Below are 19,117 nucleotides of genomic sequence, written 5' to 3'. Positions count from 1 at the left end.
TGGGACAGCCAGGTTCGATCCCTGAGTCGGGAAGATCCCCTGAGAAGGAAACAGCACCCCACTCCAGTACTCTTGTCTGGAAAATTCCATGGACTGAGGAGCCTGGTAGGCTACAGTCCATGGGGTCGCAAAGAGTCGGACACGACTGAGTGACTTCACTTTTCACTATTATTACACTGAGAGGGTGCGTGACTGTGTGTCTGTGTGTCAGGAGTAGGTGAAGGATTGAGTAGGAAGAGTGGACTATCAATGCAAAGAGGACGCTTGTGTGCCAGGAACTGCTCTTTGAACTCAGTTTCCCATCCTCGTTGAAGATAATCCCACAAGGCCAGGGGAAGCAAGTGGGAGAATGCATTCCAGTGTCCGACTCTCAGTTTCTTTATGGCACACTCTCCACCAACCAGACCCCTCAGTACTTACATATTTCCAGCCCAGGGTGGTTTTGCAGTTTTCACAGTAAATGTCTGCGACGGCGTGCAGTCCTGTTAGCAACACGCGCTCCTCCGCCGGCCCGCAGCCCACGTTAACTCTGTGCCAGGGACGGGGAGAGAGAGAGCGGGGAGTCAGGCAAATGCCCATCGGTTGCTGAAGCTGAACTTCCAGCAAAAGATTAACTGAAGACGGCTGCCCCAAGGGAAGCTAATGCTGAGAGCATCATCTCTAACAAACTAGTAGCAAACTCCCAAAAGGCAGCCACATGGAAACATCTCCATTGAGCTGTTTGTCAGATCTGAAAGTTCTGATTCACTGAGTTGACTCAACATAGTCTTTATGGTTGAGATTTTGCTTAGAATTTTTCTTTTTTCAGAGCTTTTCTTAACAAGTGCTTTTAGGCTTGTGATTTAAGGGGACAAACTGATAACCACACCAAAGCCCACAGCCATGAGCACAGGTCCCCAGATCTTCCTGAGGACAGACTGTGGCCGGAGATGTCAATCATGACAGCAGAGTCCTGTCCTCATCACAGGGACGGATGAGCCCCATCCATCAGCTCTCTAGACTCCCACACGGAGCACCTATGATTTCAAGCTGGACAGGCTAGATTTCCATTTTCACAGTTCATCAGGCTTGCTTTCCCAGAGAAAGCTGTAAATGATGCTGAGGGCTGTGGCAGACCATACGAGGGGATGGAGGCTCTTAGCTCATTCCACTTTACAAAGCCTCCTCCAGCCTCAGTCCTCCAGCAGATCCCGGGGTCTTCTGTTCATCTTCCTCTCTTCCTCAGAGACACGTCTCAGGTCTAGTTCTGAGACCTTCGTGGTCAGGCTTCAGGAGAAGCACTCCAGCTTCTCTGCTAGGAGCCTATAGGCCTCTGTGCTTACTGGAGTACTGCCTACATTATTTTTAGCCCAAGATGATGCCCCCCCACCGAATTCCCCAAGGATGACTGGCTAACATGTATGGTAAATAATGTTCCATGGGGTTGTGTGTATGTGTGTGTGTCAGAGAGGACAGGTTCCATTGTGTAATCATCACAGAGTGTTGCTTTTCCCCATCCCTCAAAATTTGCACCGAACAATGGATGCACCATTCAGAGACACTCACACTGAATTAAAGAGGTATGCTCGTCCTTGACTTCCTTGGAACGACTGAAATGCAAGAAGACAAATCGATGGTTAGAGATCCATTTCACCCACCCAGGGGGGAAACCAACCCCAAAGCACAACAATCATGACCTTGCAGGACTGACACAGCTAAAAGGGAGCAGTGAGCCAGTTAACTGTCCAGCTGGCAGATGGCAGAATCAACAGAGCTACGGAACCCGGGTCAGCACACACTTGGATTGGCAAGAAGACAGCATTAATCCACACTGGCCTTTCCTGGACCCATATGATTTTGGCCATCTGTGCTGCCCACAGCTTTCCTCGAGTCGGCCAGGGCACGGCCACAGGCACAAGTACCTCTCCAGGCCCTCTTGGTGCAACCCTCAGGAGACAGCAAAGAATCCCCAAGGTAAGAACGAACCACCAAACCCACACTCCTCCCTGGTCTTACTTTTTTGGAGACCCTAATTGCTCGAACAGTCACTGTCTTCCTAACTGGCAGTACGAGGACTTTCCTGGTGGCCCAGTGGTTAAGAATCCACCTTTCAATGCAGGGCACACAGGTTCAGTCCCTGGTTGGGGAACTAAGATCCCACACGCTGTGCAGCCAAACAAACAGAAAAACCTGCAGTGAGGGAGTTCTCTTTTTGAGGTGTGGGCAACTTGATCTCCAGGTCACAGGAATGCCCACTAAAGGGTAATCCCACTTTAACTTCTAGCTTAAATAGGAGCCGGACTGCAAGGAAATCAAACCAGTCATTCCTAAAGGAAATCGACCCTGAATATTCATTGGAAAGACTGACGTTGGGAAAGACTGAGGGCAGGAGATGAAGCAGGGAGACAGAGGATGAGATGGTTGGACGGCATCACTGACTCAGCGGACATGAGTTTAAGCAAACTCCAGGAGATAGTGAAGGACAGGGAAGCCTGGCATGGTGCAGTCCATGGGGTCACAAGAGTTGGACACAACTTAGTAACCGAACAAGAACAACAACAAATAGGAGTGTCTTTCTTCTGGCTGGAGGACGGCAGGGACTGGGAGAAACCGGAGCCCGAAAGCTCACCGTGCGATACTTCCACTAACACGGGCCCTGTGCGTGTTTCCTCCTCTGGTTGTACTGGAATGTCTGGCTGGCATGAGCCAGCCATGTTCTGCACGGCTGCGTGCATTTTTTAATGTGGCTTGACAACTGTACCCTGAATTAAACATCCTCGTCTGCTCTGAAGACCACTTGGAAAAGAAGCAACCAGACAAAATAAGGGACTCTCCCGTGACCTCCGTTATTCAGTGGCTGGTGAGATCCAGGGCTGGCTGGTTAACAGATGACCAGAGGGCAGCGGAGAGCCAGACAGGACACAGGTCACTGCGCCCAAGACAGCTGTTGCCAGAAGCAACGGACTTCAGGGATCGGGGCCACCAGCCACAGAGAAGGGTTAAAATTCTTGACTTGTGGAAAAACTGTTTTTGGGGCAGCTGGATGGTTGGCTGCCTCCAACGTGCAGATGCACCAGAAGCCTTGGCTCCCGGGTGCAGCTCCGAGGAGCAAGCAGGTGTTTCCCAGCTGCTGCTCGGGCAAAACCAGCTCTCTTGCCTTTGGGTCTTGAAGCATCTCCGGGGAACACACGAGCTCCAGGCTAGAACTGAGCATGAATACAAGTGTTACAGCCTCGAGACCTGGAACCTGGAAGTCCATGCCACATGCTCAGATGAGACAATGTCTCAGCAAAACAGGTCATAGATTTGGCCAACCAGTTAGTTCCGTCTCGGAGCACACAGACACCCAAGCACCACCAGGATGGCAAAAGTTTCACCATCTGGCCCCACCACCCCCTGCAGTCTCTTCTCTTCCTACTCTGCCACTGTCTTTTCCTCTAGTCAGGCCAAAGCATGAGCAATTCCTGGAACCTGAATTTCACCAACTTTGCCCACGATCCTCCCTAAGACGGGGAGGTTCCTTCACTTGACCAATCTCAAGCCTCAGCTCAGCCTCCTCTCTTTCATAAGGCTTTCTCTGACCTCCCCAAGAAGAGGCACCCACTGGTACCCATGGATGGGACCCGTCTTGCTCACTGCCTGTTCCTTTTTTTTTTTTTTTAGCTCTCAGCACACTTGACTTCAACTGCCTGTCTGACTAACTCCCTCACTAGACTGTGAGCTCCCTGAAGACATGAACCGTGTCTTCAATGTCTCTCTGAACCTGCAACACATAGCATGAAAAATCTGGCATCATTTACAAAATATTTATCCCATGAGTCAATTGCCTCCAACTTCCTTAAAAAAAAAAATTGCTGCTTCTGTGCTTTAAGACGTCAATAATGAGATTGATGTTATAAAAATAGGATCTTAAACAGTAGGATCCTTGCAATTTTTTATAATGGGATAGAGTAGCCCATGGGCTTCCCTGGTGGCTCAGAGGTTAAAGCATCTGCCTCCAATGCGAGTAGACCCGGGTTCGATCCCTGGGTCGGAAAGATCCCCTGGAGAAGGAAATGGTAACCCACTCTAGTATTCTTGCCTGGAGAATCCCATGGATGGAGAAGCCTGGTAGGCTACAGTCCACGGGGTCGCAAAGAATCAGACACCACTGAGCGACTTCACCTTCAGAGTAGCCCAAAGAGGTTCATTTATACCCAAGTACTTAAAAATGTAAGGTTATGCATTTTTCCTTTGCAAAGAAACATTCCAAACTACCTGAACAAAAAGTTGCTGACAAAATACTGACTTGGCAATATTTAAAAAAAAAACAAAACAAAAAAAAACCATGCACACTAAATCTGCCCCTTCAAAGTAAAGGCAACATTTTGACAGGGAATGGAAACCTAATTCCTTTTCCAAAGAAACTTGTACTACAGAGAGAACTGGTATTTAGCAATGTTTTCATTTTATATGATCTTTGTAGTTCAAAATTGAAATGTCTGTACAAAAAAACTAATTCAAAATGGGGACTACTAAGAAAAAAAATGCAGGAGAAAATCTTTGTGACTTTGCATTAGAAAAGACTTCTTGGATACTACATCAGCAGTACAATTTATAAAAGAAAAAAACTGCTAGATTTCATCAAAATTTTAAACTTGTGCTCTGAAAAAGCACTCAAACTCATGTCCATCAAGTCGGTGATGCCATCCAGCCATCTCATCCTCTGTCGTCCCCTTCTCCTCCTGCCCCCAAACCCTGCCAGCATCAGAGTTTTTTCCAATGAGTCAACTCTTCGTATGAGGTGGCCAAAGTATTGGAGTTTCAGCTTTAGCATCAGTCCTTCAATGAACACCCAGGACTGCTCTCTTTAGAATGGACTGGTTGGATCTCCTTGCAGTCCAAGGGACTCTCAAGACTCTTCTCCAACACCACACTTCAAAAGCATCAATTCTTCAGCACTTAGCTTTTTTCACAGTCTAACTGTCACATCCATACATGACTACTGGAAAACCATAGCCTTGACTAGACAGACCTTTGTTGGCAAAGTAATGTCTCTGCTTTTGAATATGCTATCTAGGTTGGTTATAACTCTCCTTCCAAGGAGTAAGCGTATTTTAATTTCATGGCTGCAATCACCATCTGCAGTGATTTTGGAGCCCCCCAAAATAAAATCAATGCAAATGAAAAACAACTGACATAGCCCTATTAGAATGATCCAAAAAAAATTTTTTTTAAACATTTTTTTTTAATTTTTATTTATTTATTTGGCTGCTCTGGGTCTTAGTTGTAGCATGTGGGATCTAGCTCCCTGACCAGGGATTGAACCTGGGCCCCCTGCACTGGGAGCTCAGAGTCTTACCCACTGGACCACCAGGGAATTCCCCCAAAATTTTTTTTTAACTGACAAAACCAAGTGCTCTCAAGGACACTGCAAAATGGCCACATCTGGACAGAGTTTGGCAGTTTCAATTAGTCAAATGTAATGAAAACCTATGTTAATATATGTAACAATATGGATGAGCTTGAAATGCTTTAGGCTAAGAAGATCAGTAGTTGCCAGAGGTTATGGGTAAGGGGTGAGATTGACTACAAAGGAGTAACATAGGAGATGGAATTATTTTCTCATCTTGATTTTTGTGGTGCGTAAGACTACGCATGTGTCAAAACTCATTGGATTTTTTAAAAAATTATTTTTACATACAGTAAAATATACTCTTGTTAGTGAAATCCAATAGAATCTTGGTTCCCCAATCAGGAATTGAACCCAGGCCCCTAGCAGTGGAAGTGCCAAGTCCTAACCACTGAACCACCAGGGAATTCCCACAAAGATTCCACCTGAATCTACCTTTCTTTGTAAAGACGTTTTCAGTAAGGGCACACCTCTGAATCACTGAGGGCTTCCCTGGTGGCTCAGATGGTAAAGAATCCGCCTGCAGTGCACGAGATCCACTTTTGATTCCTGGTTTGGGAAGACGCCTTGGAGAAGGGAGCGGCTACCCATTCCAGTATTCTGGCCTGCATAATTCCATGGACAGAGGAGCCTGGGCAGGTCCTACTTCAATGGGGTCAGAGTCAGAAGCAACTGAGTGACTAACAATTTCACTTTCTGAATTACTGAATCAGAAAGTGATAAATGAAGACTTCCCCACAACCCCGAAAAGAGAGCATATTCAATCATCTATACCTTCAATAAAATAAGATTAAAAAGTTATAATTGTGTTTTCTTCCATCCTTTTAAATTGCATAAATTATTAAAAATTTCTAGTAAATGTTTATGATGTACAAATTAGCAACCCCATGTATACCATTTATAAATAAACAGACATATTAGGAGTACATGCTCAAAACACTTTCCTGGTAGGCGTATGTGACTTTAAATACTTGGAGGTGACTGTTCTAGGGGTTCTAAGGCAGGGCCTAAGACTGGCTTTCTCTCATCAGTGTTTCATAGTTTTCTATATATCTAGATCTTTTTTTTTTTTTTTTTTTTTAGGTAGATTTATTCCTAAGTATTTTATTCTTTTCATTGCAACAGTGAATGGAATTGTTTCCTTAATTTCTCTTTCTGTTTTCTCATTGTTAACTGTATAGGAATGCAAGAATAAATTAATTTAAAAAACATCATATGAAAAGTAAAAAAAAGAGTGGCTTTCTCTAGCCTGACACACATTTGAATTTCTAGGGAGTGGGGTGGGGGAGGGCACATGGAGAAGAGTCTTCAATCAGACCCAGAGGCGCCTCCCAAGGCTGCCCTGGCTCCTCCAGGGGTCTTCTCCTGAGGGTGTGCTGGCAGCGGCCCATGCTCTGCAAAGACGGCTGAACCCATCAGGCGGCGATACCTACAGAGGCACCCTCCTAGCGACAGCATCGATGAGCCTGTCTCCCCGGCCCCGCACCGGGACCAGCTGAGTCTCTGAGGACAAGAGAGATTCTGCAAGCTCTTCCGCCATGGCTTCCACACTGGGCCGCTGCCAAGCCAACATTTATGATGAGAAAAACATTCACGGAGAACAACAGGCATCTTGCAAATAGACACAGACAAGAATAGCCCGGCTGGGTCGCTGTATCCTGTGGGGCCCAGCCCAGCCTGGCACGGCCAGGCGCGGCCTGGCGCTCCCTTGAGGGAGGGTGGTACTGAAGGTGGGGAGACTGAAAGCCAGTGAAGGGAGCAATCAGAATGGGGCAAACAGGATTTCAGACCAGGAGATCCCAGACAGACGGCCAGACACATTTGTTTGCCGTTGTGACTGCCAGGCAACAAGGCAGCTCTTTTCCATGTTGTGCATCAACCAAGGCTGGTATTCAGGACTCCAGGAAAGGGGTTTTTTTTTGTTGTTGTTGTTTAAAAAAAATTACCCCAAACTTTTCTTCTGTCCTTAAAGGAAAGTTATAGTTTCAGACCCAGCCCTTCCAGCCAGCTCAAAGGAACGGAAAGGCTTTGAGTTTCCTGTTTGGTAGCCAAAACCACTGATTTCTGGCCCCTTTGAAAGTCTGGAAAGCAGCAATTCCTTTCAAACGCAGGAGGACCATTGAAAAAATGAATATTTGTCGGGGGAGGTGGCAACAGAGCAACCATGCGGATTCCTCCTTCTCTCAAACAGGCTCAGGCGTGAAGTCCTCCTAGCATAAAGAGGGCCTCTCAGTCTTTCTCTGGGAAGGTCACCCATGATCAACTGAGTTCGTGCCCCAGGAGGTGCCCAGGGATGAGGCAGGCAGAGGCCCACCTGATTACTCAGCTGTAACAACCGGAGCTGCCCTGGGGTATCCGCACATGAGGAGAGGATCTCATCTCAGAAATTCAGCATAAAATCCTGGCTTCACAACTTCAACTTACTAGCTCTGCTCGACTGTGGGAGAATCATCTACCCTCTGGGCTTCCACATCTTTTACACCTGTGGATGGAAAACATGCCCATGTCCTAAGTTGTTGAGAACAAGAAGTAAAACAAGGTAAACCAAGTGCAGAGGGAAAAAGAGATGAGTTCTCCACCTTCCCTCTCTGGCCTTTGCAGGAGCCTGCAGCAGAGAGAAGGGTGACTCGATCTGCTTCTTCAAAATCCATAAAAATACAGGGATAGCACCGCAGCTGCCGATGACCCTTACCAGTTACAGTACCGTCCATAGCCACAATGTCCATCACATGGGCTTTGAAGAAATGGAACTGCTAGAGGTGGAGCCTTGGCGTGGCCATACATTCACAATGCTACTAACTTGGTCAAGCCAATTTACTTCTCTGAGATTAAACTTCCTAATCTATAAAATGGGCACAGTAAAGTTGTATTCACATTCACAACAGATTTGTATAAGAAATAAATAATACTGTGTACACTTCATGGCATGGTAGACACAACCTTACTATAAAAGTCACCATTAACGTATACAATTCAGGGGCTCTTGCTATATTCACAAGGCTGTGCAACCATCACCACTATCTAATTCCAGGACATCTTCACACCCCACAAAGAAATCTTGTGTCATTACCAGTCACCTTCCATTTCCCTGTCCCTGGCAGCCACAAACCTCCTTCCTGTCTTTACCGATTTGCTCATGGTATTATATGCTGTACTCTGTACCTTGTCAGGGAGAAGGTAAAATAGGTATTAGATAGAGACGCAATAAAGGATAAGTAAAACTCCTCCCTTGGGTGTTGGCTGAACACCCCACCTCAACATTCTCCTGGGGAAGGTCAGGTCAGTTTTCCTTTCTCATTCCTTTCTGCATCCAAGTCTGGTGGAGTTTGCTATTCAGGGTCAAAGTAAACCACAGGCTCCATTCCAAAGAGCTGAAACTCAAGCAAAATAATCTTGTCTGAATTTCACCCTTGAGGAAGCATATGGAGAAAGTGGGAAGGGTAATAATAAAGAACAATGAAAATGATGAAAACTTCCACAATTAGAACCCAAGTGCAGTTTAAAGACTCTGAGCAATTAGCTAAGAGGAAAGACAATCAAAGGGGATTTCTTCCCTTTTATCTGCAAAAAAGGAGGAAAGCGGACTGATACGGAAATAAGAGGACTTGGGTTCATTATAAGGGAAGAATTTCCTCACTGTGTAGGACTTCCACACTGGGACACAGGTCACCAGGAAAAGATTAGGAAAGAATAAAGCCATTTGTATGCGTTTATAGTTTGCAGAAAGTTTTCACACATCTGTCTGGAGGTCTACATGGGGTAAAAAGCAATGTGTGTGCTTCTGCCTAGGGGCAGAAGCTTGGCTGCCTCTGAGCTCTGGGAGGTCCTCCCGTTCCTGAACCAGATGAAGGGAGGGGCAGGGAAGGGACTGGCTCTAGAGGAGGAAATATCTGCAGGGTGGAGTCATGAAATTCCAAGGGCATGGGAGCATACATGATACAATGAACTGAATGGCAAAAACAAAAGGTGGTGTGGGGCTTGGGTACCACATTTTATTGCTGAAATGTGGAGACTTCAGGATCTAAGTTACTTGATGATCAGACCTTTCAATTTCAGCAGATGCTGGCAGCTCGCTACAACCTGAACTCTTCCTCTCTCTCCACAAAGAAGGCCTGGGACACTTTCATTCTCCACAAGGATACAGAGGAGGGGCGTTTCTATGAGCAGACTAGCCCCTGTCCTCTACAGAAGAAAGCCTGACATGTCTGCTGGGGGGGGATGGCTTCTGAGACAGAGAGATAACAGGTGGAATCAGGATGCAATGGCAGCCAGTCATTAAAGCTGGGCCCTTTGCAATTCAAATATAAAACTGAAGCTTCTGGAGGGGGGACTTCCCTGGCAGTCCAGTGGTTAAGACTCTGCACCCCAGTTCGATCCCGGGCTGGGGAACTAAGGTCCCACGTGCTGCATAGCGTCACCTAAAAATAAATAAATAAAAATAAAACTTCTAAGCGGGCTAAAATAATGGAGCTCAAATTTCTCTCAAAACCATCAGGTCCTTCCACTCTTGGGTATCTATCTGAAAAACAAAACACTAATTCAAAAAGATACATGCACACCCCTCCCTACCCGCAGTGTTCACAGCAGCATTATTTATACTTGTTAAGGTATAGAAGCAACCTAAATGTCCACCAACAAATGAACGGATAAAGAAGACGTTATTTATATATATACTGCTGCTACTGCTGCTAAGTTGCTTCAGTCGTGTCCAACTCTGTGCGACCCCACAGATGGCAGCTCACCAGGCTCCCCCATCCCTGGGATTCTCCAGGCAAGAACACTGGAATGGGTTGCCATTTCCTTCTCCAATGCATGAAAGTGAAAAGTCAAAGTGAAGTCGCTCAGTCGTGTCCGACTCTTTGCGACCCCATGGACTGCAGCCTACCAGGCTCCTCCGCCCATGGGATTTTCCAGGCAAGAGTACTGGAGTGGGGTGCCATTGCCTTCTCCATATATAAAATGGAATATTACTTGGCCATAAAAAATAATGAAATGTTGCCATTTGCAGAAAGATGGACTTTTATTCTAAGTGAAGTCAGACAAAGAAAGACAGATACTGCATGATATCACTTGTGTGTGGAATCAAACTAGAGAATAAAACAGAAGAAGCAAATTCACAGACATAGAGAACAAACTAGTGGTTACTGGTGGGAAGAGGAATGCAGGGAGGGGCAATATGGGGGAGAGGGATTTTTTTTTTTAAAGGGTTATTTTGAGAGCATATGAAATCATGTGTGTGAAACCTTTTCAGGCCTTTAAACACAATTTACTATGAGCCCCCGAAGGTAAAAAGAAAGCAAATTAATATATCTAGGAAGAACATGATCAGTTTCTCGGATTTAGGTTTCAGCATACCCTTCAGTTCCCAAAGCCGACTGGGCGTTGGCAAACGAAAATGTCCTGACACTACAAAGGATTTCTGGAAAGCCAGTGGGCAAAACTTACAGACTCTCAAGGCAAGACTTCCCCTGCAGCCAATCCAGACAGAAAGGGTCCCCTGCAAGACTGAAGCCACATGCTATGGGGGTGGGTGGCGGGTGGGCGGCCCAGGGATCGAATCTGTGTCTCCTACATTGCAGGCAGATTCTTTACCACTGAGCCCCTGGGGAAGCCCAAATTGAGATGGCTCCTTAAAATAAATTGGAAATGGTGAAATAATAATAGTCATGGCTTATATTTACATAGTGCTTGCTGTATGCCATACAGAGCTTCCCTGGTGGCTCAGCTGGTAAAGAATCCGCTTGCAATGCAGGAGACCTGGGTTCAATCCCTGGGTTGGGAAGATCTCCTGGAGAAGGGAACGGCTACCCCCTCCAGTATTAAGGCCTGGAGAATTCCATGGACCATACAGTTGCAAGGAGCTGGACACGACTAAGCGACTTTCACTGGAGAAGGGAAGGGCAATCCCCTCCAGTATTCTAGCCTGGAGGATTCCATGGACAGAGGAGCCTGCTAACCTACAGTCGGTGGGGTCGCAGAGAGTTAGAAAGGACTGAGCAACTAAGCCAACATATGCCAGACAGGATTCAAAATCATTTATATAAGCCAGGTAATTTAATTCTGTCAACAATCTAATGAGGGAGGTACTTTCATCAATCCCATTTTACGGATGAGGAAAGACAAAGAAAGGTTAAAACATATGCCAACACAGGGTCAAATTCCAACAGATGACAGTGACCCAGGCAGTCTGGCTCCAAAATCTAAGGAATAATGAAGATGGGATGACAAGGCTGCTGTCCAAGTGACTTCCTAAAAGGAGCTCAACAGAATTAGACTAATACTGACATGTTTAAAGGGCCTCTGAATGTACAAAGATCTTTCACATATATTAATTGATTTACCTCCAAAACAACAGAGGAAGAATCTGAGGTCCAGAGCTTTCTAGTGACTTACCCAGTTTCCCAAAGCTTGTAAGTCAAGGTCAATACATAAACCTACAGCTTCTCACTCCAGGTCCCAAGATTTTTCTAGAACGTGTTCACTTGGAAAATCTGTCTCTTTGAAAAAGAAGGATGGATCAAGCTGTCAAAATTGATGAAAGTCTCTTAAGCTATTCACCCTCCTCTGCTCTGATTCCATATTTACTCAGCAACTGCCTAAATTTAATTCATTTGCTCAGTGGGTTTACCTTCAAGGAAGATAACACACATCCAAGCTTTCGGGATTATCTGTTCCACTGTAAATTAATTAGAATTCTGGTCTACCAATTAGCTTCCTGTGAGTTATGTTAGGATGAATCATTTCACCAGGGCTTGGTCACTCTTGGGAGAATGGATAAAATTTAATTTGTAAATTTAACAATGCTTAAGGCTGATTGAGGGCCACCAAGAGAATGCTCTCGGCAACCTAGCCTGAAACCAGCTCTCCCAGGTAACAAGTGAATGAATGATTCTCATTTCACAAACCATGGAAAAAGAAAAGCAAAGAAGTCCTTAAAAATCCACTCCCCTTTCTTTGGGCTCTTGGACTTCATGATGCAGAATGAGCAGGGAAGCTGAAAGAATGCTTCGGGGAGCTTTCAAAAAGAGAAGTAACTAATCACAGTCCGTAGGAATCTCAGGAAGTGGACTGCAGGTTAGGGATAGTGGCAAAAGGCCTCCACAGCCACGGAGGATCTCCAAACAAAACAAAATATATGTAGACTTTATCCAGTTTTAATTTCAGAGATCACCGGGCTTCGAGGCGCCCCAGGGTCATCCACTCACCTGAGGCACGGCTCTTGTCCCCGTTTCCACTGAAGCCTGAAGGGTGCTCAGCTGTGTCTGGCTCTTTCAACCCCATGGACTATCGCCTGCCAGGCTGCTCTGTCCAGGGGATTTCCCAGCAAGAATACTGGAGTGGGGTGCCACTTCCTACTAGAGGGGATCTTCCTGTCTCCTGCGTCTCTTCTTGTCCCCTTGCACTGACTGGTAGATTCTTGACCACTGCACCACCTAGGAAGCCCTATTTCCACCAAACTTCTGCCTAAATACTTTCAGGATAGTGAACACCCTGCCTCCCGAGGAACCCCATTCTGCTGCCAGCTGCTCTGATAATCCTTCATCTTTACATCCTTTGGTGCCAAAAAATACTTCTGGTTATAGCTTTACATCGCCGTTTCCTTCCATGGGCTAAGCTTCTCCCAGCTTAGCCGATGAACTAGATTCAAATCCCATTTCTGGCATTTTCTCTATTGTGTGTTCTTGAAGATGCTCCCCTTTCTGGTCTCAAGTTCCTCACCTGTCAAGTGGGGTAACAGTACCCACCTTGCAGAGTAAAGTGACTAGCATAAGCCAGGCCCTTGAGAAGTGGGAGTATCCTTCAAATTTCCTGTACGCGGCACGGTTTTACTCTCACAGAGTCTCTCACTGTCTTCTTAACCTGATTTTTTCATTTCATCTTAGGGAAATAGTTATGAAGGAAGAGACAATGTGATTTTAAAGGGTTTGAAGAAATCACAGCCAGTGAGCTCTTATGAAAAAGACTCGAGGATACAAATATTAAAAAGATCTGTGCACGACGTGCTTGCCAAAACGCAAAAGCTGGGCACTGGAGATTCTCAGTATTCCGTCTAGAGACAGAATACCAGCGGGTCAGAACAACCAGCCGGCCTGCTCCCAGCCCCAGCCAGGCAAGGCTTCATCATCTGCCTCCAACTCCATGCCTTCCTCACGCAGAGCCCTGCCCCTCTGCACTGGGAGTTGCGTCATCTGTGAAATGAGGGGGTTGACTGAGGTTTCTTACGAGGGTGAATATTCCATGAGTCCATATTCTCAAGAGAGTAGACGCCTTGCACAGTGAAGGAACATTTCCGAGTCAGACCTCTTTTCTGGTGTTTTTTGAACTTCCTGTTTATCTGGATAAAAGGTCTTTTCTGCTACATCAGCTGGTCTATCTTATCTAGTTCCTGATAAGACTCATCCTCAAGACTTAGAGACTTAAATCCCTGCCACATATTCTGGTGCTCAACCTTCTTCCCCGGCACACTGAAATATCAGGCGCTGGAAAATCATCTCCTGGGCAAAGAGATTTTCCCACAGTAACACAGTCTATGATATTTTAAAAATAGGAGACATGGGGTGGGGTGAGAGCTAACTGTTCAATAATATAGACATGGCTGAGAGCTTCTCTGGTGGCTCAGTGGTAAAGAAGCTGCCTGCAAAAAAGAAAAAAAGAATCGGCCCGCCAATGCGGGAGATATAGGTTCGATCCCAGGTCCAGGAAGATCCCACATGCTGCAGAGCAATTAAGGCCACGTGCCACAGCTACTGAGCCTGTGCTCCAGAGAGGGAATCACAACTACTGAGGCCATGTGCCGCAAATACTGAAGCTCATGTGCCCTATGGTCATGCTCTGCAGCAAGAGAAGCCACCGCAAATGAGAAACCTGTGCACTATAAGCAGAGAGTAGGCTCAGCTTGCCACAACTCGAGCAAAGCCTGTGCAGCAGTGAAGACCCAGCAGAGCCATAAAGAAAGAAAGAAAGAATGCTGCACCTCTGTAACTTTAAATCAACAAATATTTAATGTCCCAGACCTTGCGTAGCCCCAGAGGGTATAAATAGTCTGTCCAGAAGATGCTTAAACTCCAGCAGAGGGCTTTCCTCCAAGGTGAAGATGACGAAGAGGACTTGAAACAGCCGCAGCACAACCTGCCTATGCGCACCTCTTTCCCAGGGTTGGATAATAACTCAGTGAGCAGCAGACCCCAAATGCTCGCTACATAATAAGAAAAACAACAGTATCTTGTATCTCCCCTAGTTAGATACCACCTCAGGGCACTGTCTCAGGTATTATCCCTGTTTTATAAGACAGCTGATGGAGACTTCCCTCGTGGTCCAGTGGTAAAGAATCTGCCTACTCATGCAAGGACCATGAGCCACCCCAATGAGAAGCTGCACAGCAATCAAGACCTAGTGCAGCCATAAATAAATAATTTTTTAAAAGATAAACCGATGAGGACAGAGCCACAGCCAGAAGTTAAACTCAAAAGCACCCCCCACCCCCACGCCAGGGGCAGCTCCTTTGTTTGGAAGTGCTGGTGAGCCTGGTCTATTGCATACACATCACTCCCCTGCCCACTGATCTTTCCTGTTGATGGGGCGGAGAGAGGGTGTGGGATCCTTAACAGCACTGGACAGCAACTTTGAAAGCAGAACTTGTTAGTTTTTAAACAAGGACCAGCCAGTTGGACCACTGAGTGGGTGTTCCCATGCAAATTCCAGTGCTTTCAAGTTGCTCCATGAACAGAGCCTACCCAGGACAGCAAGCCCTGTTTTTCTGCAACCAGCTCTTTGATTAGGTCTAGTGAGGGACTCAATTAGCATCATGGAAACACAGAGCAGATTTCAGAAAGGAAAGGTCAGCTGCAAGCCCTAGCATTTGCTATCAGCCATCTGCCAAGCAGGAAGTGCTACTCAGATCTATTTTTAATCATATTCCCTAGGCAAAGGCTCCTGGGAGAATGCACAGGCCAGGCTTATTCCAAGAGAAACATTAAATTGCTACCTTTCTGAACACATTTTTAAATCTGTCTCTGGATACTTGGGGTATTGTTTTAAATATATTCTGGACACCAACTTATACACAGAGGCCCAGTTCTTGGGTACTCTCACACTGACACCTACCTCCAAGGAGGCCATGGTTGGCCTGTATTCTCCCTTCTTGGGAAAATTCCCTGGGACTGTTCGAAGGATGGACTAATTCCACACACCATAGCAATGCCTACAACCAGGTTCCAGGTATTTGATTTGGCTGCAAATGAAGGGGGAAGCGAATGGTAGCTTAAGTCCAGCGTCCACGTCCATTTCCCAGAGCAGTGAGACTGACGAAGCTAACAGGGCAGACCTCCCCGTCACTCTCATTTTTCAGTCCATCTACCACTTCAGAAAGCTACACTAACACCAGTTCCTCTGGCAGGGACTCGACCATGACTCAAGATATGGCCTGGCTACAGAAAGGAGCAAGGTTTCAGCTCGCCTCCCAGGGACCCGGCCTGTGCCGTGGCTGGCTGGCCCGCCCAGGCGCAGGAACATTCTGTCCACTGGCTTCTTCCCCCCTCGACCCGCAGCAGCACTCGTGTCTCAGCTCCCGCCAGCCCGAGGGACGAGACGTCTCTGCGAGGCCTGGACGGGGAGTCTGGCACAGCCGTGGCAGAGGAGGTTCAAACAGGCTGGGCTTCTCCCAGCCTGCGCACACATGGAACAGAGTTTCCCTGTCTCTGGACGCTCAGGCTTTCTGCCTCCGATTTCCAGCCAAAGGTAAAACCTAAGTATATGTATGACTGTGCCTCAGCCAAGTCAAGTTCCATTTGCCAACTAAGGCCGGGGGGCCCCACCCAGGGCTCACCCCATCAAACCCTCCAGTGGCACTGTGGGGCCCAGTGTGCCCCATGACAAAGGGCACAATGGGGTCTGCCCGCTGGTTTACCAGCCTCTCCAGCCCAACCCCGCCCTCCTCTTAGGAGCTTATCTGTCAGCGAGCAGCCGATGGGAAAGCTAAGCTGAAAGGGCACCTTGGCTGTGGGATCTTTGCCTGAGAATGTGAAATAAGAGACTGGGTATTTGGGGCAACTTAACACTGGGAGGCGCCCGTCCAGAGGGCTGGGGAGGAAGGGACGGAATAGGCAGAGGTGAGCTTCACAGGAGATCTAACTCCCCCAGGCTGGGGGGTGGGGAGATAGCAGGGCTGGGAACCCAACCCACTGAGCCTCAGCAGACGTGTCCTTGGGGAAAAAAAAAAAAAAGGCCACTGCCCAGGGTCACTCCCCCTGACCCAGTTGGACCACAAATTAATTAGGGCTTCTGAGCCCTGCTGACTCTTGAGTTCCTCTTCTTTCTGGTTTCAGGAGCAAAGGGAGCTAATCGGTAAACAGCTTAAGAAAGAAGAACTCTTCTTGTGCCTGTCTGAGGATCACCGGTGCCCTTCCTCTGCCCCTTCCCCAGTTTGCCACAACTGTGTATGTACCGGGAAACCCAGAAACAAATGAAAAAACACCCCAAGGAAACATGGGGTGTTGGGTTTGGTTCAAGGGCTAAACCCCAGGAACAGGAAGTTACCTGGAGATTTCAGAGCCAGGCAGCCAGCCAGGGAAGGACCAAGAGAGGAGGCTGGGCTCTCAGTTCCTCTGCTAATTCAGAGCAAGAAACAGGGCTCAAGGTAGAGCTCTTAGGGGAGTGGGCTGGGGACGGGGTGCACACCCCATCTGAATTCCAACTCTGGTTCTACCACTTCCATTTCCTAGCTGAGTCCCCTTTGGTCAACTCAGTTCGCCCAAGCCTCACTTTCTTCACCTGAAAATGGAAATGAGAGGAGGAAAGGGAACCCTCCTACACTGCTGATGGGAATGTGCTGGTGGGGCCACCGTGGAAAACAGTATGGAGGCTCCTTTAAAAACTAAAAAAAGAGATTTGCCATATGAGCCAACAATCCCAGTCCTGGGTATGTATCTGGAGAAAATGCTAATTTGAAAAAATACACGCACCTCCATGCTCATGTGTGTGCTGAGTCGCTTCAGCCGTGTCTGATTCTTTTCAACACTATGGACTGTAGTCCGTCAGTCTCCTCTATCCGTGGGATTTCTAGGCAAGAATACTGGAGTGGGTTGCCATGCCCTCCCTCCTGCAGGGGATCTTCCCAAACCCAGAGACTGAATGCAAGTCTTGAACCCAAGACTGACTCCTACGTTGGCAGGCAGATTCTTTATCACTAGAGCCACCTGGGAAGCCCATATTTACAATATTTGAGCCAAGACATGGAAGCGACCCAAGTGTCCATGCCAAATGAATGAAGAAGATGTGATTCAATGGAATATCACTCAATCGTTAAAATATAATGAAATCACACCATGTACAGCAACCTGGAGGGACTTGAAGGGCACTAGAGAAAGACAAATACCATGCTAATCCCTTATATGTGGAATCTAAAAGCATGATGCAAATCAAGCATTTACAGAACAGAAACAGACTCACAGACAAGGTTACTAAAGGGTGGTGGCGAGGGAGTAGGGAGAGAGAAGCTAGGGATTTGGAATGAACAGATACATACGAATATATAAAATGGGTAAACAATAAGGACTCAACTGTACAGCCCAGAGAACTCTACTCAATATCTTACAATAACCAATAATGAGGGCTTCCCTCACTCATAGCTCAGCTGGTAAAGAATCTGCCTGCAATGCAGGAGACTCCGGTTAGATTCCTGGGTCAGGAAGATCCCCTGGAGAAGGAAAGGGCAATCCACTCTAGTATTCTTGCCTGGAAAATCCCATGGACAGAGAAGCCTGGCGGGCTACAGTCCACGGGTTCGTAAGAGTCGGACACCACCAAATAATAAGGACTTACTGTATAGCACAGAGAACCATACTCAATCTTACAATAGCCTATAACGGAGTGAAACTGTTACTCACTCAGTCGTCTCCAACTCTTTAACCCAAATAGAGTCCCTCCTTAAACCTGGTGTCCTAGGAGACTTGTTTCCTTCCCCTAGTAGGGGCTTCCCAGTGACATTCAGACCGACAGAATAGGAACCTCTGGGACCTGGAAACAAGCCATTTTATCCCAGGTTATTCTGATGTACTCTCTGACTTGGGAATCACTGCCCAAGCATCTCCCTCTTCCAAAGCCAGTTTCAACTACTCTCAGGCCAAAGACATGAAGGTTGTAGAAGCCACTTAATCTCCTCCACTTTTCCCTGGCCTATACCTCAAAACTACATACACCAAAGTCATCTGAATTCTGCAACTCAGTTCTCCCTTGAAAGTAATAGGAAAAAAATCCATACATGCTGCCTGCTTAGTGAGTGAGCGAGCTGCTCAGTGAGTGAGCTCAAGAAGCTAGGTATTCACATGAGAGCAAGCATCTCACCCAGCGAACCAGATAACCCAGGTCCCAGAGTACTTTGAGAGGCTTTCATCTCAGAGTCACGGGTGCTGGGTGTTGGCCAGTGATTTATCTGGCTGCCGTTTAGCTGACAGCATCGCCAGGAATGGACTGAGCTTGGTTATTAATTACAGCCACTGGCTTAATTATCAGCACTTATTAACTTTATACAACATCAACATTCCTCTTCACACAAAGCTCATAGGCATACGGTTTAGAGCAGTTAGAGAGAAGCTGAGCGGAACCAAAGGCTATTACTCCCTTGCTTGGAAACTCTCCATGGTTCTCCAGAGCATGCAGCATACAGAATTGCACCTAAACTCCTTCCCCAGCCTTCTGGGCCCATGTGATCCACCCTTGCTGACTTCCTGTTTCCCTCTACCTGCCCTC

General features: G+C 46.9%; 1 protein-coding gene and 1 long non-coding RNA gene across 6 annotated transcripts in view; one reads left to right on the top strand and one right to left on the bottom strand.

Annotated features, from left to right (window-relative positions):
• Positions 1–19,117, bottom strand: part of YPEL2 (yippee like 2) — a 65,596-nt gene that overhangs the window by 8,258 nt on the left and 38,221 nt on the right. For all 5 annotated transcript variants that reach the window (XM_060395149.1, XM_027975343.2, XM_060395148.1 and 2 more), the window contains 2 exons: positions 1,546–1,589; positions 421–529 (listed from right to left, as the gene is read on the bottom strand). In XM_060395149.1, coding sequence (XP_060251132.1) covers positions 421–529; positions 1,546–1,589 — 153 coding nt within the window. The remainder of the gene's footprint in view (positions 1–420; positions 530–1,545; positions 1,590–19,117) is intronic.
• Positions 3,450–17,339, top strand: LOC114116928 (uncharacterized). Its single transcript, XR_003590766.3, has 3 exons — positions 3,450–16,108; positions 16,696–16,806; positions 17,092–17,339. It is a non-coding gene; the product is annotated as an uncharacterized LOC114116928 (long non-coding RNA).

Source organism: Ovis aries, chromosome 11 (genome assembly GCF_016772045.2).
Source record: "Ovis aries strain OAR_USU_Benz2616 breed Rambouillet chromosome 11, ARS-UI_Ramb_v3.0, whole genome shotgun sequence".
In the NCBI taxonomy this organism is placed as follows: Eukaryota; Metazoa; Chordata; class Mammalia; order Artiodactyla; family Bovidae; genus Ovis; species Ovis aries.
The sequence above is the reverse complement of the archived record's forward strand: the minus strand, read 5'-3'. Positions and strand labels throughout refer to the sequence as shown.